At 43.9% G+C, this 17,977-nt stretch overlaps 1 protein-coding gene across 1 annotated transcript; it reads right to left on the bottom strand.

Moving 5' to 3' along the window:
• Positions 1-2,408: 2,408 nt before the first annotated feature.
• On the bottom strand, positions 2,409-4,790 carry LOC125516933 (heat shock cognate 70 kDa protein-like). Its single transcript, XM_048682190.1, has 2 exons — positions 4,516-4,790; positions 2,409-3,868 (listed from the first exon to the last, which is right to left on the bottom strand). Exons 1-2 carry the CDS (start codon positions 4,739-4,741, stop codon positions 2,409-2,411), a joined length of 1,686 nt encoding a protein of 561 aa, XP_048538147.1. The 5' UTR covers positions 4,742-4,790.
• Positions 4,791-17,977: the final 13,187 nt, after the last annotated feature.

Genomic DNA, 17,977 nt, shown 5'->3' on the forward strand with positions numbered 1-17,977 from the left:
AAACAGGAACCACTTGGGCTTCAAGGCCATGAAGGTATATCTATATGCATGATGCATTTTTGTTCTTCTTTACCGTAATGTCCTTATGTATGGCTAACTTCTGTTTGACTTTGCAGGAGGACAAGTTGAAGAGGCCGCTCTCAGACATTGAGTCGTGGAAGCTGGCCCGCGAGCGGAGTGATCGCAAGGACGGCGAGAGCCAGTACTACGGCAAGACCGAGGAGCACCTGGAGTCTTACACTCAGTAGTTTCAGAGGTTGCATCCGGATGTTCCTGACGTCGTCCAGTCTCAGATCGATGACACGGCGGTGGTGGCCATCCAGGGGAAGTCCCATGGCCGGTATCCGTGTTTCGATGGCTTGATCACTCCTTCGGTCTCGTAGACACGGCTTCGGGCTACCAACCCGAGTCCGTTAGAGTGTACGGGGCGTTCACAGCCTCCCTTAGCCCGCCAGCATGCTGTAAGTACTTCCCCTTTATCTTCTTTATCTCTAACTTTCTTAGTTTATTTTCAGCATTGCTACTTAGAAACAACCTAAATTTTGTAGACATATAAGGCCTTTGTCAAGCATAGGAATCTCGAGGTGCGGGAGTACTTGCAACGAGTGAATGCAAACCATGATTACAACCGTCAGATGATGACGGTTAGTTTTGCCCTCTTAAAACCAAGCTAAATTTTTGCACTTTCATTCCTTCTGACCTTCTAGTTTGCTTGTTTAACTAACATCCAGGCTATGTTGGGGTCTTGGAGCAACCGCACGGATCCACCACAAATGGGACCCCCCACCACCACCTACGGGAGAACGCCCACACGCGCCCACGTTCGATGAATGGGTGGCACTAGGCAATGATACTCCGGTTAGTAAATTTGCCTAACTACTGACAAACTACTTCTCGTTCATTCAACACTATCATATCATATTTACCGTTAGAATCTTCTCTCAAACATGCAGGGGACCGGTGGCTCGACTCATGCTTCGCTGACCCCAGTCACTCTGATCTGGCAGAGTGGTGCTGGTCTTGGCGGTGGCGGTTTTGGCGGCGGTGGTGGTTTTGGCAGTGGTGGTTTTGGCGGCGATGGTCTTGCCTGATGTCGATGATGATACCCATGCATGTGGTCGTCGTGACATACTTTTCATGTTCCTACTTGTTAGTTTCTTTAGATGACGATGATGATGTTCCATGTCTTGGAATACTTATGTTCATGAAGTTTCGCCGATGATGATCTTTAAATGATGAACTTGAGTGTGTTTAAATGATGATGATGATCTTTAGATGATGAACTTGAGTATGTTTAGATGATGATGATGATCTTGAGTATCTTTAGATGATGAACTGTCATATTTCTGCAAAATCCCATATTTTCTGGTTTGAAATGCTGTCAAAATGAATTGAAACAGAGAAAACAGAGAAAATATATAAAAAAACAGCATAGATCTATGCAGACGGCAAAGGACTGCCGAGTAGCTGCCACGTGGTAGGGATATGCCGACGGCATAGATGTCATCGGCATATCTCTGCCACATGGCAGCCCGTGGTTTGTCAGCGCGTTTGACGGCGCCGTCAGGTGAAAATCATTGCCGACGGCCGTACGAACTCCATCGGCATATGTGCCTATGCCGACGGCTTTCCTATGCCGACGGTCTGACACATCTACGCTGACGTGATCTATGCCCTAAGCCGACGGCAAAAGGCCTATGCCGACGGCCGTCGGCTTCGATGGGGAGTCCGGTAGTGATAATACAGGTCTTGAGTCTACAAAGTGTCCTATACTCTGTGTGTGTGTGTGTGTGTTAAGTATCAGTGCTTCTATGTAGGAAGTCTAATAGGGTGGGTTTCCATTTCTTTTGTCTTTTGCCTTTCTGATCAGCATGATTGGCCAACTTTGTCCTGGCGAGGAAGCTGACTGTGTGCGTCATCAGTTTATCATCATCAGCTGGATCTTTGAAGCCATCCGACGCTCAACTTTAGTGTGACTGGTATAGCGATCCAGGATTTTGTCCAAAACTGCTATTAAACCCACAAGAGGGAGCATTTTAATAACAAAATAATTCTGGTCATGCTTTTTGATATACAGCATATATGTATGTTGTACTGGCAGTTTCTATTTTTTAACTATTGCGTACCAAAAAGATTAATTGTCAATTAATTGTCAATGTCTGCATAAATATGATTTTTTTTAAGGGGGTCAGCCTCCTCTTCTAAAGAAAATGTCAGGTGACAGGTGCACGTTTCGACAACTCCATTTAATCATACATTACTGAAAGTAGTCAAACAAAGATTCTTTCAATCACACTAGCCATGACAGATTAGACCATAGTTCAAAAGGGAAAAACTTAAACTAGGCGAGGAGGCTCATAACATCCATAAGCCCATGCCAGAAATTGCAGCATCACTAAAGCACCCATTTAGATATCAACCAATTCTGTGTGGCCGTTTTTCTCCATTTCCTTCTTGTCCTCTGAATTGTATTTGTTGGCATCACGCACCATCCGCTCGATCTCCTCCGCGCTGAGCCGCCCCTGATCTCTTGTGATAGTGATGTTGTTAGTGTTTCCCGTACTCATGTCCACCGCCGTTACCTTCAGAATACAGTCCGGATTGATTTCAAAGGTGACATTGACCTTTGGCACGGCCCTGGGAGCTCGGGAGATGCCACGGAGAGTGAACTTGCCGAGGAGGTTGTTGTCCACGGTCTCCGACCCCTCGCCCTCGTACACCTGAAAGAGTATCCTTGTCTGGTTGTCGTGGCAAGTCGTATAAACCTTGTCCTTCTTGACCGGGATGGTGGTGTTCCTAGAGATCACCACGCTCATCTCACCACCTTCCGTCTCCACTCCAAGCGAGAGCGGCGTGACGTCGAGCAGGAGCACATCCCGCACTTCCTCATTACCTTCACCGCTGAGGATCGCGGCTTGTACGGCGGCACCATAGGCGACGGCCTCGTCAGGGTTGATTTTCGTGCAGAGCTCTTTCCCTTGGAAGAAATCCTTGAGTAGCTCCCTGACTTTTGGGATCCGGCTGGAGCCACCCACGAGCACGACGTCGTGGATCTGAGACTTCTCCATCTTGGCGAGGCTGAGGCACTTCTCCACATGCACAATGCACTTGCGGAAGAGGTCCAAGTTGAGCTCCTCGAACTTTGCGCGAGTGATGGCACCGTAGAAGTCGATGCCATCATGAAGCGAGTCGATCTCAACGGTTGCCTGAGTCGTGCTCGACAGCACCCTCTTGGCCTTCTCGCAGGCCGTCCTGAGCCGCCGAAGCGCCTTTGGGTTTTCCCTGATGTCGTTCTTCTTGTACTTCTTAAGAAACTCTCGCACGAAGTGCTTCACCATGAGGTTGTTGAAATCCTCCCCGCCAAGGTGGGTGTTACCAGACGTAGACTTGACCTCAAAGACGCCCATGTCAATGTCGGCACCCGGATCAACTTTGACAATGGAGACATCCAAGGTTCCGCCACCAAGATCAAACACGAGAACAGTCTCCACTTTATCGCTGTCGGACATCTTGCCAAAGCCATAGGCGATGGCTGCAGCGGAGGGCTCGTTGATGATGCGCATCACGTTGAGGCCAGCGATGGCCCCGGCGTCAATGGTGGCTTGGCGCTGGGAGTCGTTGAAGTAGACCGGGACAGTAATCACCGCATTCTGCACCTTCCTACCGAGGTAGGCCTCAGCTGTCTCCCGAATCTTGCCAAGCAACATGGCTGAGATCTCCTCGGCCTCAAACTGCTTCTCCTCGTTCCTGTACTGCACCACGATCATCGGCCGGTCACTAGGACCTGAGACAACTTTGAAAGGCCACATCTTGATATCTCCCTGCACTGACTTGTCGCTGAATTTCCGGCCAATAAGGCGCTTCACATCTGAATAGAAGAAAGATTCATTGTGGATTAGTCATGTGGATTTTTTGCTCAAGATTTCTCAAAACAGGCACGTGCAATAGCGCCTTATTTAAAAAGTTAGTTCATATGTGTTTCAACTAATGTCCCTTAGGGCAGGACCTCTTCTAAACACTATATGATACAAATCACATACAGACACTGCCCTTTCATTTTCTATGCACGCACACCGGTCCAACGTGTTCTCCAACTTAATTAAAAAAATATCGAAAAATTAAAACAAAAATACGTTCTTCAATGTGCCAAACCTGCTTAGCATGCACACATTCAATGATAAGAAGTTGCACGGTCTGCTTTAAGGGAAACTGAAGAAATGTACTTGCTCAACAATAAAACTAGAATTTATTTTTATTTTTTGCAGAAGTAAGAATTTCATTATCGTGTTGAGAAAAGAAACTAATTCAGGCAATTCTTTGAAGAATAAACCAACTTATCGCATAGAAAATGAGGATACACATCATACAAGAAAGCCAAAAACAATTCACAGATCTAACAGCGACTCGGTTAGTGGAAGAAAAGAAGATTCTAGGATGACAATAAATAAACAAAGAGTGTGGTTTTTCATGCATGCAGGAGTAGTTACTGGAAGATGTATGTGGTACGGTCCTTACCAAAGACGGTGTTGACGGGGTTCATGGCGGCCTGGTTCACAGCCGCGTCGCCTATGAGCCTCCAAGCCTCGGTGAAGGCAACGCAGGACGGCATAGTGAGGTTGCCCTGGTCGCTGGGGATAATCTCCACTCGGTTGTGCGACTGCCGCCACACGGCCATGCACGAGTAGGTCGTCCCGAGGTCGATGCCGATCGCCGGTCCCTCGTCGGACTCCATGCCCCCCATCTCCACGAGGTAGAGCTGTAGAGGCAGCGGAATGAAGAGTGTAGAAGCAGCACGGAGAAAGGGGAGCGCGATCTGATTGGGAAGCCAATGCGGCGCAGGGAATTTATAAGGTAGAGGAAGGCGAGCGGGCGTGGCGTTGTCTGCAGTGTGAAAACAAACAGGTTAGGGCATCTCCAATAGTTTGTATGTTAGCTTGTTGGTAAAATATGCCATGTCATCAACCAACATTTTAACATACAATAACTTCAATGGGTTGTATCTAGTTTGCCTAATAGGATGTAAGATAGTAAATGAGATGCTCTCTCATTCTACATTGGAGCTTGTGCAAGGGGTGTTGGTTCATGTACATACAACCTTCCTCTCTTTCCTCATTTATTGTATGACACATTATTAAAAATCCTATGTGGCAAAATCTACCAACAACTATCTTACAGCCATTGGAGATGCCCTTATGGATAGATAATCCCAAGGGTCAGGTTCGCTGGTTTCGTCGCTTTGTATTTGCATTTAAAGGTACCAACTACTAACAACTATACGAAGTTCAAAAGGTTGTTTTGGTCCATGTCAAACAACATTTGGTATGGGTATTCCAATCTAGATTTTTTTTTTAGCATCGCCCGTTTCCATTTCCATTTGCTTTGGTTCAACTTTTCTGAGGGGGAAATACTTCTATTACTCAGGGAGCCATGTATCATAATTCTATACTTCTGCTTCGGTACACCGCCATTAAACACATGAGGCTCAGATTATCCGACACCCCTTCGTTAGCAAAGGCATGATGGTCATATTTGTAAAAAGTGGGCTGTCTGCCCACTCTGGGACACGCACTACATACATGTATCGTACGTCTGCCGTGAGTGTTTTTTTTATCCGCGGGGTGTTGCGATTCGTGGCCGTGGTGGGCTGGTGGCTAACAGTATTGTAGATCGTTTTTTTCTCCTTCATGGCGGTTGGAATCCTAGCCGCCGCCAGGAGAGGCCATCTTTCAGCGCCGTGCTCTGGCGGCTCCCCTCCGCCGGCGACCTCGGTCGTCGGTGGTGAGGGGGTCGTCGGATCCACGCGCGTGGATTGTTTTTACTCCCTTGTAGTCTAGGTTTTTAGGTTGTTCATCGTCTTTGCTTCGGCGCGACGATGCCGGCGCTGAATAAATATTCTTCGGATCCTTCCCTGACAAGACCATCGGTCCTATGATTGGTGATGGATTTGGAAACCAGTCTGTTCAAGCACGGATGGCATGACGGCGGCGGCATCCTCGTGGTGAACCTTTGCCCTCGGGCTCCGCCATTGCGACGGCGTTTGCTCCAGCGTCGGCGTGGAGCTTGGGAGGTAGTCCAGGAGCGGATGGAGATTGTGGTCTGCATCGACGACATCTGAAAGACGGAACATGTGCTGGGTTCGTAGTTCGTGGAAGGCAGGTATGGTTTCCTCCTTCGGCGTCTTAATCGTGATGGGGTGTCAGATCTGAAGTTCGATGGCGTGTCCGGGGTGTTGCCTCGGTCTGATTCGTTCAACGGCAATGGCTTTACTTTTGGTGAGCCACCTTGGAGGTCCGCAAAGTTGTATATCAGCGATGGAGCCGCGTCGAGCTCGGGTGAGGAGGTGATCCGTCATTGTTTTTTGAGGTCCGCAAAGCTACATATCAGCGATGGAGCCGCGTCGAGCTCGGGTGAGGAGGTGATCCGTCATCGTTTTCTTCGGTGGCTACTATGGAGGTGCCGGAGACAGGTGACGGGCGTTGGTGTTAAGCTCAAAGATGTTATGTTATTTTTTGAGTTTTGTCATGTTGGTTTTAACTTGACTTGTATTTTATTTTTTATGATATGAATTAGACGTGTATTACCATGCAACAAAAAAGGGTGTTGCGATTTGTTTTTTTTTTTGAGCGTCAGGCCCCGATTTGTTTTGAGAGTAAAAAAAGATGGCGCATGACAGGGTCGAACTTGTCACCACCTGCTTAGGGGCATATATCAGCAAATTCGTGCCAACCACTGCTTAGGGGCATTTTCCTTTTCACCCGCGGGGCAGCCGTGTTCTATTTTTTTATTTTAGTCCGCGCCGGGACATGATATTTGTGTTGTGTGATGTGTTGTGGCGCCGGTTCAACGCGACCGGTCGACAATCACGGTTGCATCCCTGACACACCGCCTGCCGCTGTCATTGTCGCCTCGCCTGCCGCGTCACTTTCGCTGTTGTGTCGCATGCCGCCTGCCGGCTCGCCCGCTCTGCCATTAAGTCATCGCGTCGCGCCACCTTCCACCACATTCACACTGATGTGGCACCTTGCAACCCCCTCCCCTGCAGCTCCCGGCTATAAAAACTCGTGGCCGGCCAGCCGTCGCACGTCGTCACCTCCTCCTCCTTAGTCCCCCGCCAGCCCGGTCCTCCCCCGTCGCCCATTCTCTTCTTGTTGGCGGGCTCCGGATCCGGCATTGACAACGACCGATCTTGGTCGTCGAGTCTCTTGTGGCCACAGACGGAGTTGATCTACTTCAGGCTGCTCGTTCCACTATTGGCGTGGCTGCCGAAGAGTGGCAGATCACCGCCGACAGATACGTGTCGTTGGGCCCGGTGATACGTCTCCAATGTATCTATAATTTTTTTATTGTTCCATGCTATTATATTATCTGTTTTGAATGTTTAATGTGATTTGTTATACACTTTTATATTATTTTTGGGACTAACCTGCTAACCCAAGGTCCAGTGCAAATTGATGTTTTTTTTTCCTATTTCAGGGTTTCGCAAAAAATGAATATCAAACGAAATCCAAACGGAATGAAACCTTCGGGAGAGTTATTTTCGAAACAAACGTGATCCAGGGGACTTGGAGTAGAAGTCAAGAAAGAAGCGAGGTGGCTACGAGGCAGGGAGGCACGCCTGCCCCCCTGGGCGCGCCCCCACCCTCGTGGGCCCCTGGCAGCTCCACCGACCTACTTCTTCCTCACATATATATCCATATACCTCAAAAACATCCAAGAGCACCACGAAACCCTATTTCCACCGCCGCAACCTTCTGTACCCAAGAGATCCCATCTTGGGGCCTTTTCCGGAGCTCCACCGGAGGGGGAATCTATCACGGAGGGCTTCTACATCAACACCATAGCCTCTCCGATGATGTGTGAGTAGTTTACCACAGACCTTATTATCTCTATCAGATCTCACTCTCGTAAGTGACTGTGAAGGGATTGACAACCCCTTTATCGCGTTGGTTGCGAGGTTCTTATTTGTTTGTGTAGGTGTGAGGTGACTTGCGTGTAGTCTCTGATACGTCTCCAACGTATCTATAATTTATGAAGTATTCATGCTATTATATTATCCATCTTGGATGTTTATGGATTTTATTAAACAGTTTTATATCACTTTTGGGACTAACCTATTAACCCAGAGCCCAGTGCCAGTTCCTGTTTTTCCCTTGTTTCAGTGTTTCGAAGAGAAGGAATATCAAACGGAGTCCAAACGGAATGAAACCTTCGGGAGAGTTATTTTTGGAAAGAAAGCAATCCGGGAGACTTGGAGTGCACGTCGGGGGATCAACGAGGAAGGCACGAGGCAGGGGGCGCGCCCACCCCCCTGGGCACGCCCTCCACCCTCGTGGGCCCCTCATGGCTCCCCTGACGTATTTCTTCCTCCTATATATATACCAATATACCCTAAAACCATCGGGGAACAGAATAGATCGGGAGTTCCGCCGCCGCAAGCCTCTGTAGCCACCAAAACCAATCGGGACCCTGTTCCGGCACCCTGCCAGAGGGGGGAACCCTCACCGGTGACCATCTTCATCATCCCGGTGCTCTCCATGACGAGCAGGGAGTAGTTCACCCTCGGGGCTGAGGGTATGTACCAGTAGCTATGTGTTTGATCTCTCTTTTTCTCTCTCGTGTTCTTGAGGTGATACAATCTTGATGTATCGCGAGCTTTGCTATTGTAGTTGGATCTTATGATGTTTCTCCCCCTCTACTCTCTTGTAATGGATTGAGTTTTCCCTTTGATGTAATTTTATCGGATTGAGTCTTTAATGATTTGAGAACACTTGATGTATGTCTTGCCGTGTGTATCTGTGGTGACAATGGGATATCACGTGATTCACTTGATGTATGTTTTGGTGATCAACTTGCGGGTTCCGCCCATGAACCTATGCATAGGGGTTAGCACACGTTTTCGTCTTGACTCTCCGGTAGAAACTTTGGGGCACTCTTTGAGGTTCTATGTGTTGGTTGAATAGATGAATCTGAGATTGTGTGATGCATATCGTATAATCGTACCCATGGATACTTGAGGTGACATTGGAGTATCTAGGTGACATTAGGGTTTTGGTTGATATGTGTCTTAAGGTGTTATTTTACTACGAACTCTAAGGCTGTTTGTGACACTTATAGCAATAGCCCAATGGATTGATCGGAAAGAATAACTTTGAGGTGGTTTCGTACCCTACCATAATCTCTTCGTTTGTTCTCCGCTATTAGTGACTTTGGAGTGACTCTTTGTTGCATGTTGAGGGATAGTTATATGATCCAATTATGTTATTATTGTTGAGATAACTTGCACTAGTGAAAGTATGAACCCTAGGCCTTGTTTCAACGCATTGCAATACCGTTTACGCTCACTTTTATCATTAGTTACCTTGCTGTTTTTATATTGTCAGATTACAAATACCTATATCTACCATCCATATTGCACTTGTATCACCATCTCTTCACCGAACTAGTGCACCTATACAATTTACCATTGTATTGGGTGTGTTGGGGACACAAGAGACTTTTTGTTATTTGGTTGCAGGGTTGCTTGAGAGAGACCATCTTCATCCTACGCCTCCCATGGATTGATAAACCTTAGGTCATCCGCTTGAGGGAAATTTGCTATTGTTCTACAAACCTCTGCACTTGGAGGCCCAACAACGTCTACAAGAAGAAGGTTGTATAGTAGACATCAGTCTCCTACTGGATTAATACCTTGGTTCTCAAAAACTGAGGGAAATACTTACGCTACTTTGCTGCATCACACTTTCCTCTTCAAGGGAAAACCAACGCAGTGCTCAAGAGGTAGCAAGAAGGATTTCTTGCACCGTGGCCAGGGAGATCTACGCACAAGTCAAGACATACCAAGTACCCATCACAAACTCTTATCCCTCGTATTACATTATTTGCCATTTGCCTCTCGTTTTCCTCTCCCCCACTTCACCCTTGCCGTTTTATTCGCCCTCTTTCGTTCGCCCTCCTTTTCCATTCGCCTCTTTTTCGCTTGCTTCTTGTGTGCTTGTGTGTTGGATTGTTTGTCACGATGGCTCAAGATAATACTAAATTGTGTGATTTCTCCAATACCAACAATAATGATTTTATTAGCACTCGATTGCTCCCCTTACCGATGCTGAATCTTGTGAAATTAATACTGCTTTGCTGAATCTTGTCATGAAAGATCCGTTTTCCGGCCTTCCTAGTGAAGATGCCACTACCCATCTAAACAGCTTTGTTGATTTGTATGATATGCAAAAGAAGAAAGATGTAGATAATGATATTTTTAAATTGAAGCTATTCCCGTCTTCGCTTAGAGAGCGTGCTAAAACTTGGTTTTCCTCTTTGCCTAAAAATAGTATTGATTCTTGGAATAAGTGCAAAGATGCTTTTATCTCTTAAGTATTTTTCTCCCGCTAAGATCATCTCTCTTAGAAACGATATTATGAACTTTAAACAACTAGATCATGAGCATGTTGCAGAATCTTGGGAGAGGATGAAATTAATGATTCGCAATTGCCCTACTCGTGGTTTGAATTTATGAATGATCATACAAATTTTTTATGCTGGATTGAATTTTGCTTCTAGAAATCTTTTAGATTCGGCCGCGGGAGGCACTTTTATGAAAATCATTTTTGGAGAAGCTACTAAACTCCTAGATTATATTATGGTTAATTATTCTCAATGGCATACCGAAAGATCTACTAGTAAAAAGGTTCATGCTATAGAAGAAATTAATGTTTTGAGTGGAAAGATTGATGAACTTATGAAATTGTTTGCTAATAAGAGTGTTTATTCTGATCCTAATGATATGCCTTTGTCTACTTTGATTGAGAATAATAATAAATCTATGGATGTGAATTTTGTTGGTAGGAACAATTTTGGTAACAACGCGTATAGAGGAAACTTTAATCCTAGGCCGTATCCTAGTAATTCCTCTAATAATTATGGTAATTGCTACAACAATTCTTATGGAAATTCTAATAAGATGCCCTCTGATTTTGAATCTAGTATTAAAGAATTTATTAGTTCACAAAAGAGTTTCAATGCTTTGATTGAAGAAAAATTGTCTAAGATTGATGAGTTGGCTAGGAACGTGGATAGAATTTCTCTTGATGTTGATTCTTTGAAAATTAGATCTATTCCACCTAAGCATGATATCAATGAGTCTCTCAAAGCCATGAGAATTTCCATTGATGAGTGCAAAGAAAGAACCGCTAGGATGCATGCTAAAAAGGATTGCTTTATAAAAGCGTGTTCTTCTAGTTTTGATGATAATAAGGATGAAGATCTAAAAGTGATTTATGTGTCTCCTATTAAATATTTGTTTTGCAATATGAATATTGATAATGATGAGACTGGAGATTAATCAACTTTAGTTAAAAGGTGTCCCAATGATTCGGAGTTTTTAGATCTTGATGCAAAAATTAATAAAAGTGGGATTGAAGAGGTCAAAACTTTACATAGCAATGAACCCACTATTTTGGATATTAAGGGATTTAATTATGATAATTTCTCTTTGATAGATTGTATTTCCTTGTTACAATCCGTGCTAAATTCTCCGCATGTTTATAGTCAAAATAAAGCTTTTACCAAACATATCATTGATGCTTTAATGCAATCTTATGAAGAAAAGCTTGAATTAGAAGTTTCTATCCCTAGAAAACTTCATGATGAGTGGGAACCTACTATTAAACTTAAAATTAAAGATCATGAATGATATGCTTTATGTGATTTGGGTGCTAGTGTTTCCATGATTCCAAAAACTTTGTGTGATGTGTTAGGTTTCCGTGAATTTGATGATTGTTCTTTAAATTTGCATCTTGCGGATTCCACTATTAAGAAATCTATGGGAAGGATTAATGATGTTCTTATTGTTGAAAATAGGAATTATGTGCCCGTAGATTTCATTGTTCTTGACATTGATTGCAATCCTACATGTCCCATTATTCTTGGTAGACCTTTCCTTAGAACGATTGGTGCAATTATTGATATGAAAGAAGGGAATATTAGATTACAATTTCCGTTAAGGAAAGGCATGGAAAACTTTACTAGAAAGAAAATTAAATTACCTTATGAATCTATTATGAGAGCTACCTATGAATTGCATACCAAAGATGACAATACCTAGATCTATTCTTGATGCCTAGCTAGGGTGTTAAACGATGGCGCTTGTTGGGAGGCAACCCAATTTTATTTTTGTTTCTTGCTTTTTGATTCTGCTTAGTAATAAATAATTCATATAGCCTCTGTTTAGATGTGGTTTTATACTTTTAATTAGTGTTTGTGCCAATTAGAATCTTTGGGAAGACTTGGGGGTAGTTTTTGCGATCTTGCTGTAAAAAACAGAAACTTTAGCGCTCACGAGATATGTTGTCATTTTTTACTGGAGAGTGTGATTAGGTTGATTCTTTTTGCATATGATTAATAGACAAATTAATCACGTCCACCAGCTTATTTCAGAATTTTTGGGGTTACAAAAGTATTCGAAACCTACAGATTACTACAGACTGTTCTGTTTTTGACAGATTCTGTTTTTCGTGTGTTATTTGCTTATTTTGATGAATCTATGGCTAGTATCGGAGGGTATGAACCATAGAGAAGTTGGAATACAGTAGGTTTAACACCAATATAAATAAAGAATGAGTTAATTACAGTACCTTAAGTGGTGGTTTGTTTTCTTATACTAACGGAGCTCATGAGATTTTCTATTGAGTTTTGTGTTGTGAAGTTTTCAACTTTTGGGTAAAGATTTGATGGATTATGGAATAAGGAGTGGCAAGAGCCTAAGCTTGGGGATGCCCAAGGCACCCCAAGGTAAATTCAAGGACAACCAAAAGCCTAAGCTTGGGGATGTCCCAGAAGACATCCCCTCTTTCGTTTTCGTCCATTGGTAACTTTACTTGAGGCTATATTTTTATTCACCACATGATATGTGGTTTGCTTGGAGTGTATTGTATGATTTGAGTCTTTGCTTTTTAGTTTACCACAGTCATCCTTGCTGGACAGACCTTTTGGGAGAGACACACAAGAATCGGAATTTATTAAAATACTCTATGTGCTTCACTTATACCTTTTGAGCTAAATAATTTTGCTCTAGTGCTTCACTTATATCTTTTAGAGCACGGTGGTGGTTTTATTTTATAGAAATTATTGATCTCCCATGATTCACTTATATTATTTTGAGAGTCCTTTAGAACAGCATGGTAATTTACTGTGGTATAATAAAAACTTTCATAAAGAAGTGCATTGAATACTATGAGAAGTTTGATACTTGATAATTGTTTTGAGATATAAAGATGGTGATATTAGAGTTGTGCTAGTTGAGTAGTTGTGAATTTGATAAATACTTGTGTTGAAGATTGCAAGTCCCGTAGCATGCACGTATGGTAACCGTTGTGTAACAAATTTGAAACATGAGGTGTTCTTTGATTCTCTTCCTTATGAGTGGCGGTCGGGGACGAGCGATGGTCTTTTCCTAGCAATCTATCCCCCTAGGAGCATGCGTGTAGTGCTTGGTTTTTGATGACTTGTAGATTTTTGCAATAAGTATGTGAGTTCTTTATGACTAATGTTGAGTCCATGGATTATACGCACTCTCACCTTTCCATCATTGCTAGCCTTTTCGGTACCGTGCATTGCCCTTTCTCACCTTGAGAGTTGGTGCAAACTTCGCCGGTGCATCCAAACCCCGTCATATGATACGCTCTATCACACATAAACCTCATTATATCTTCCTCAAAACAGCCACCGTACCTACCTATTATGGCATTTCCATAGCCATTCCAAGATATATTGCCATGCAACTTTCCACCGTTCCGTTCATCATGACATGCATCATCATTGTCATATTGCTTTGCATCATCATGTAGTTGACATCGTATTTGTGGCAAAACCACCATGCATAATTTATCATACATGTCACTCTTGATTCATTGCCCTTCCCGGTACACCGCCGAAGGCATTCATATAGAGTCATATTTTGTTCTAGTATCGAGTTGTAAATAAATAGAAGTGTGATGATCATCATTAATAGAGCATTGTCCCAAATAAAAAAAGATAAAGGCCAAAAAAGGGCCCAAAAAATAGAAATACAAAGGGACAATGCTACTATCCTTTTTTTCACACTTTTGCTTCAAAGTAGCACCATGATCTTTATGATAGAGGGTCTCTTGTTTTGTCACTTTCATGTACTAGTGGGAATTTTTCATTATAGAACTTGGCTTGTATATTCCAACAATGGGCCTCCTCAAATGCCCTAGGTCTTCGTGAGCAAGCAAGTTGGATGCACACCCACTTAGTTTCTTTTGTTGAGCTTTCATACATTTATAGCTCTAGTGCATCCGTTGCGTGGCAATCCCTACTCCTTGCATTGACATCAATTGATGGGCATCTCCCTAGCCCGTTGATTAGCCGCGACAATGTGAGACTTTCTTATTTTTTGTCTTCCCCACATAACCCCTATCATTATATTCTATTCCACCCATAGTGCTATATCCATGGCTCACGCTCATGTATTGCGTGAAAGTTGAAAAACATTTGAAATTACTAAAGTATGAAACAATTGCTTGGCTTGTCATCGGGGTTGTGCATGATGAGAGCATTCTTGTGTGACGAAAATTGAGCATGACCAACCTATATGATTTTGTAGGGATGAACTTTATTTTGCCATGTTATTTTGAGGAGACATGATTGCTTAGTTAGTATGCTTGAAGTATTATTATTTTTATGTCAATATTAAACTTTTGTCTTGAATCTTTCTGATCTGAATATTCAAGCCACAATGAAGAAAATTACATTGAGAATTATGCTAGGTAGCATTCCACATCAAAAATTCTGTTTTTATCATTTACCTACTTGAGGACGAGCAGGAATTAAGCTTGGGGATGCTTGATACGTCTCCAACATATCTATAATTTTTGATTGTTCCATGCTATTATATTATTTATTTTGGATGTTTAATGGGCTTTATTATACACTTTTATATTATTTTTGGGACTAACCTACTAACCCAAGGCCCAGTGCAAATTGGTATTTTTTTCCTATTTCAGTGTTTCACACAAAAGAAATATCAAACGAAATCCAAACGGAATGAAACCTTCAGGAGAGTTATTTTCGGAACAAACGTGACCCAGGGGACTTGGAGTAGACGTCAAGAAAGAAGCGAGGTGGCCACGAGGCAGGGAGGCGCGCCCCCACCCTCGTGGGCCCCTCGCAGCTCCACCGACCTACTTATTCCTCCTATATATATCCATATACCCCAAAAACATCCAAGAGCACCATGAAACCCTATTTCCAATGCTGCAACCTTCTGCACCCAAGAGATCCCATCTTGGGGCCTTTTCCAGGGCTCCACCAGAGGGGGAATCGATCACAGAGGGCTTCTACATCAACACCATAGCCTCTCCGATGATGTGTGAGTAGTTTACCACAGACCTTCGGGTCCATAGTTATTAGCTAGATGGCTTCTTCTCTCTCTTTGGATCTCAATACAAAGTTCTCCTCGATCTTCTTGGAGATCTATTTGATGTAACTCTTTTGCGGTGTGTTTGTCGAGATCCGATGAATTGCGGGTTTATGATCAAGTTTATCTATGAACAATATTTGATTCTTCTCTGAAATCTTTTATGTATGATTTGTTATCTTTGCAAGTCGCTTCGAATAATCAGTTTGGTTTGGCCTCCTAGATTGATGTTTCTTGCAATAGGAGAAGTGCTTAGCTTTGGGTTCAATCTTGCGGTGTCCTTTCCCAGTGACAACAGGGGCAGCAAGGCACGTATTGTATTGTTGCCATCGAGGATAAAAAGATGGGGTTTATATCATATTGCTTGAGTTTATCCCTCTACTGAAGGAAAATATGCCCTAGAGGCAATAATAAAGTTATTATTTATTTCCTTATATCATGATAAATGTTTATTATTCATGCTAGAATTGTATTAACCGGAAACATAATACATGTGTGAATACATAGACAAACAGTGTCACTAGTATGCCTCTACTTGACTAGCTCGTTAATCAAAGATGGTTATGTTTCCTAACCATGAAAACAAAGAGTTGTTATTTGATTAATGGGATCACATCATTAGGTGAATGATCTGATTGACATGACCCATTCCATTAGCTTAGCACCCGATCGTTTAGTATGTTGCTATTGCTTTCTTCATGACTTATACATGTTCCTATGACTATGAGATTATGCAACTCCCGTTTGCCGGAGGAACACTTTGTGTGCTACGAAACGTCATAACGTAACTGGGTGATTATAAAGGAGCTCTACAGGTGTCTCCAAAGGTAGATGTTGGGTTGGCATATTTCGAGAATAGGATTTGTCACTCCGATTGTCGGAGAGGTATCTCTGGGCCCTCTCGGTAATGCACATCACATAAGCCTTGCAAGCATTGCAACTAATGAGTTAGTTGCGAGATGATGTATTACGGAACGAGTAAAGAGACTTGCCAGTAACGAGATTGAACTAGGTATTGGATACCGACGATCGAATCTCGGGCAAGTAACATACCGGTGACAAAGGGAACAACGTATGTTGTTATGCGGTCTGACCGATAAAAGATCTTCGTAGAATATGTAGGAGCCAATATGGGCATCCAGGTCCCGCTATTGGTTATTGACCGGAGATTTGTCTCAGTCATGTCTACATTGTTCTCGAACCATAGGGTCCGCACACTTAACGTTACGATGACAGTTATTATGAGTTTATGCATTTTGATGTACCGAAGTTAGTTCGGAGTCCCGGATGTGATCACGGACATGATGAGGAGTCTCGAAATGGTCGAGACATAAAGATTGATATATTGGACGGCTATATTCGGACACCGGAAGTGTTCCGGGTGATTTCGGATAAAACCGGAGTGCCGGAGGGGTTACCGGAACCCCCCGGGGAAGTAATGGGCCTTATTGGGCCTGAGGGGAGAGAGAGGGCAGCAGCCCAAGAGGTGGCGCGCCCCCCCTCATGGGGAGTCCGAATTGGACTAGGAGGGGGGGCGCGGCCCCCCTTTCCCTCTCCCTCTCCCTCTCTTTCCTTCCCCCTCAAGTCTCCTAGTTGGACTAGGAAAGGGGAGTCCTACTCCCACTAGGAGGAGGACTCCCCCTCCCCTTGGCGCGCCCCATAGGGCCGGCCGGCCTCTCCCTTGCTCCTTTATATACGGGGGCAGGGGGGCACCCTAGAACACACAAGTTGATCCACGTGATCGTTCCTTAGCCGTGTGCGGTGCCCCCTGCCACCATATTCCACCTCGATCATATCGTTGTAGTGCTTAGGCGAAGCCCTGCGTCGGTAGAACATCATCATCGTCACCACGCCATTGTGCTGACGGAACTCATCCCCGAAGCTTTGCTGGATCGGAGCCCGGGGAGCGTCATCGAGCTGTACGTGTGCTAAGAACTCGGAGGTGCCGGAGTAACGGTGCTTGGATCGGTCGGATCGGGAAGACGTACGACTACTTCCTCTACGTTGTGTCAATGCTTCCGCGTCGGTCTACTAGGGTACGTAGACAACACTCTCCCCTCTCGTTGCTATGCATCACCATGATCTTGCATGTGCGTAGGAATTTTTTTGAAATTACTACGTTCCCCAACATCTACATCATGTCATCTTGCCTAATGCATTACTCTGTTCTTATGAATTTAATACTCTAGATGCATGCTAAATAGCGATCGATGTGTGGAGTAATAGTAGTAGATGCAGAATCGTTTCGGTCTACTTGTCGCGGACGTGATGCCTATATACATGATCATGCCTAGATATTCCCATAATTATGCACTTTTCTATCAATTGATCGACAGTAATTTCTTCATCCACCATAATACTTATGCTATCTTGAGAGAAGCAACTAGTGAAACATATGGCCCCCGGGTCTATCTTCCATCATATAAGTTTCCGATGTCTACTACGCAACCTTCTCCTTGTAGACGTTGTTGGGCCTCCAAGTGCAGAGGTTTGTAGGACAGTAGCAAATTTCCCTCAAGTGGATGACCGAAGGTTTATCAATCCGTG

The sequence above is a fragment of the Triticum urartu genome, chromosome 6, assembly GCF_003073215.2.
Source record: "Triticum urartu cultivar G1812 chromosome 6, Tu2.1, whole genome shotgun sequence".
NCBI lineage: Eukaryota > Viridiplantae > Streptophyta > Magnoliopsida > Poales > Poaceae > Triticum > Triticum urartu.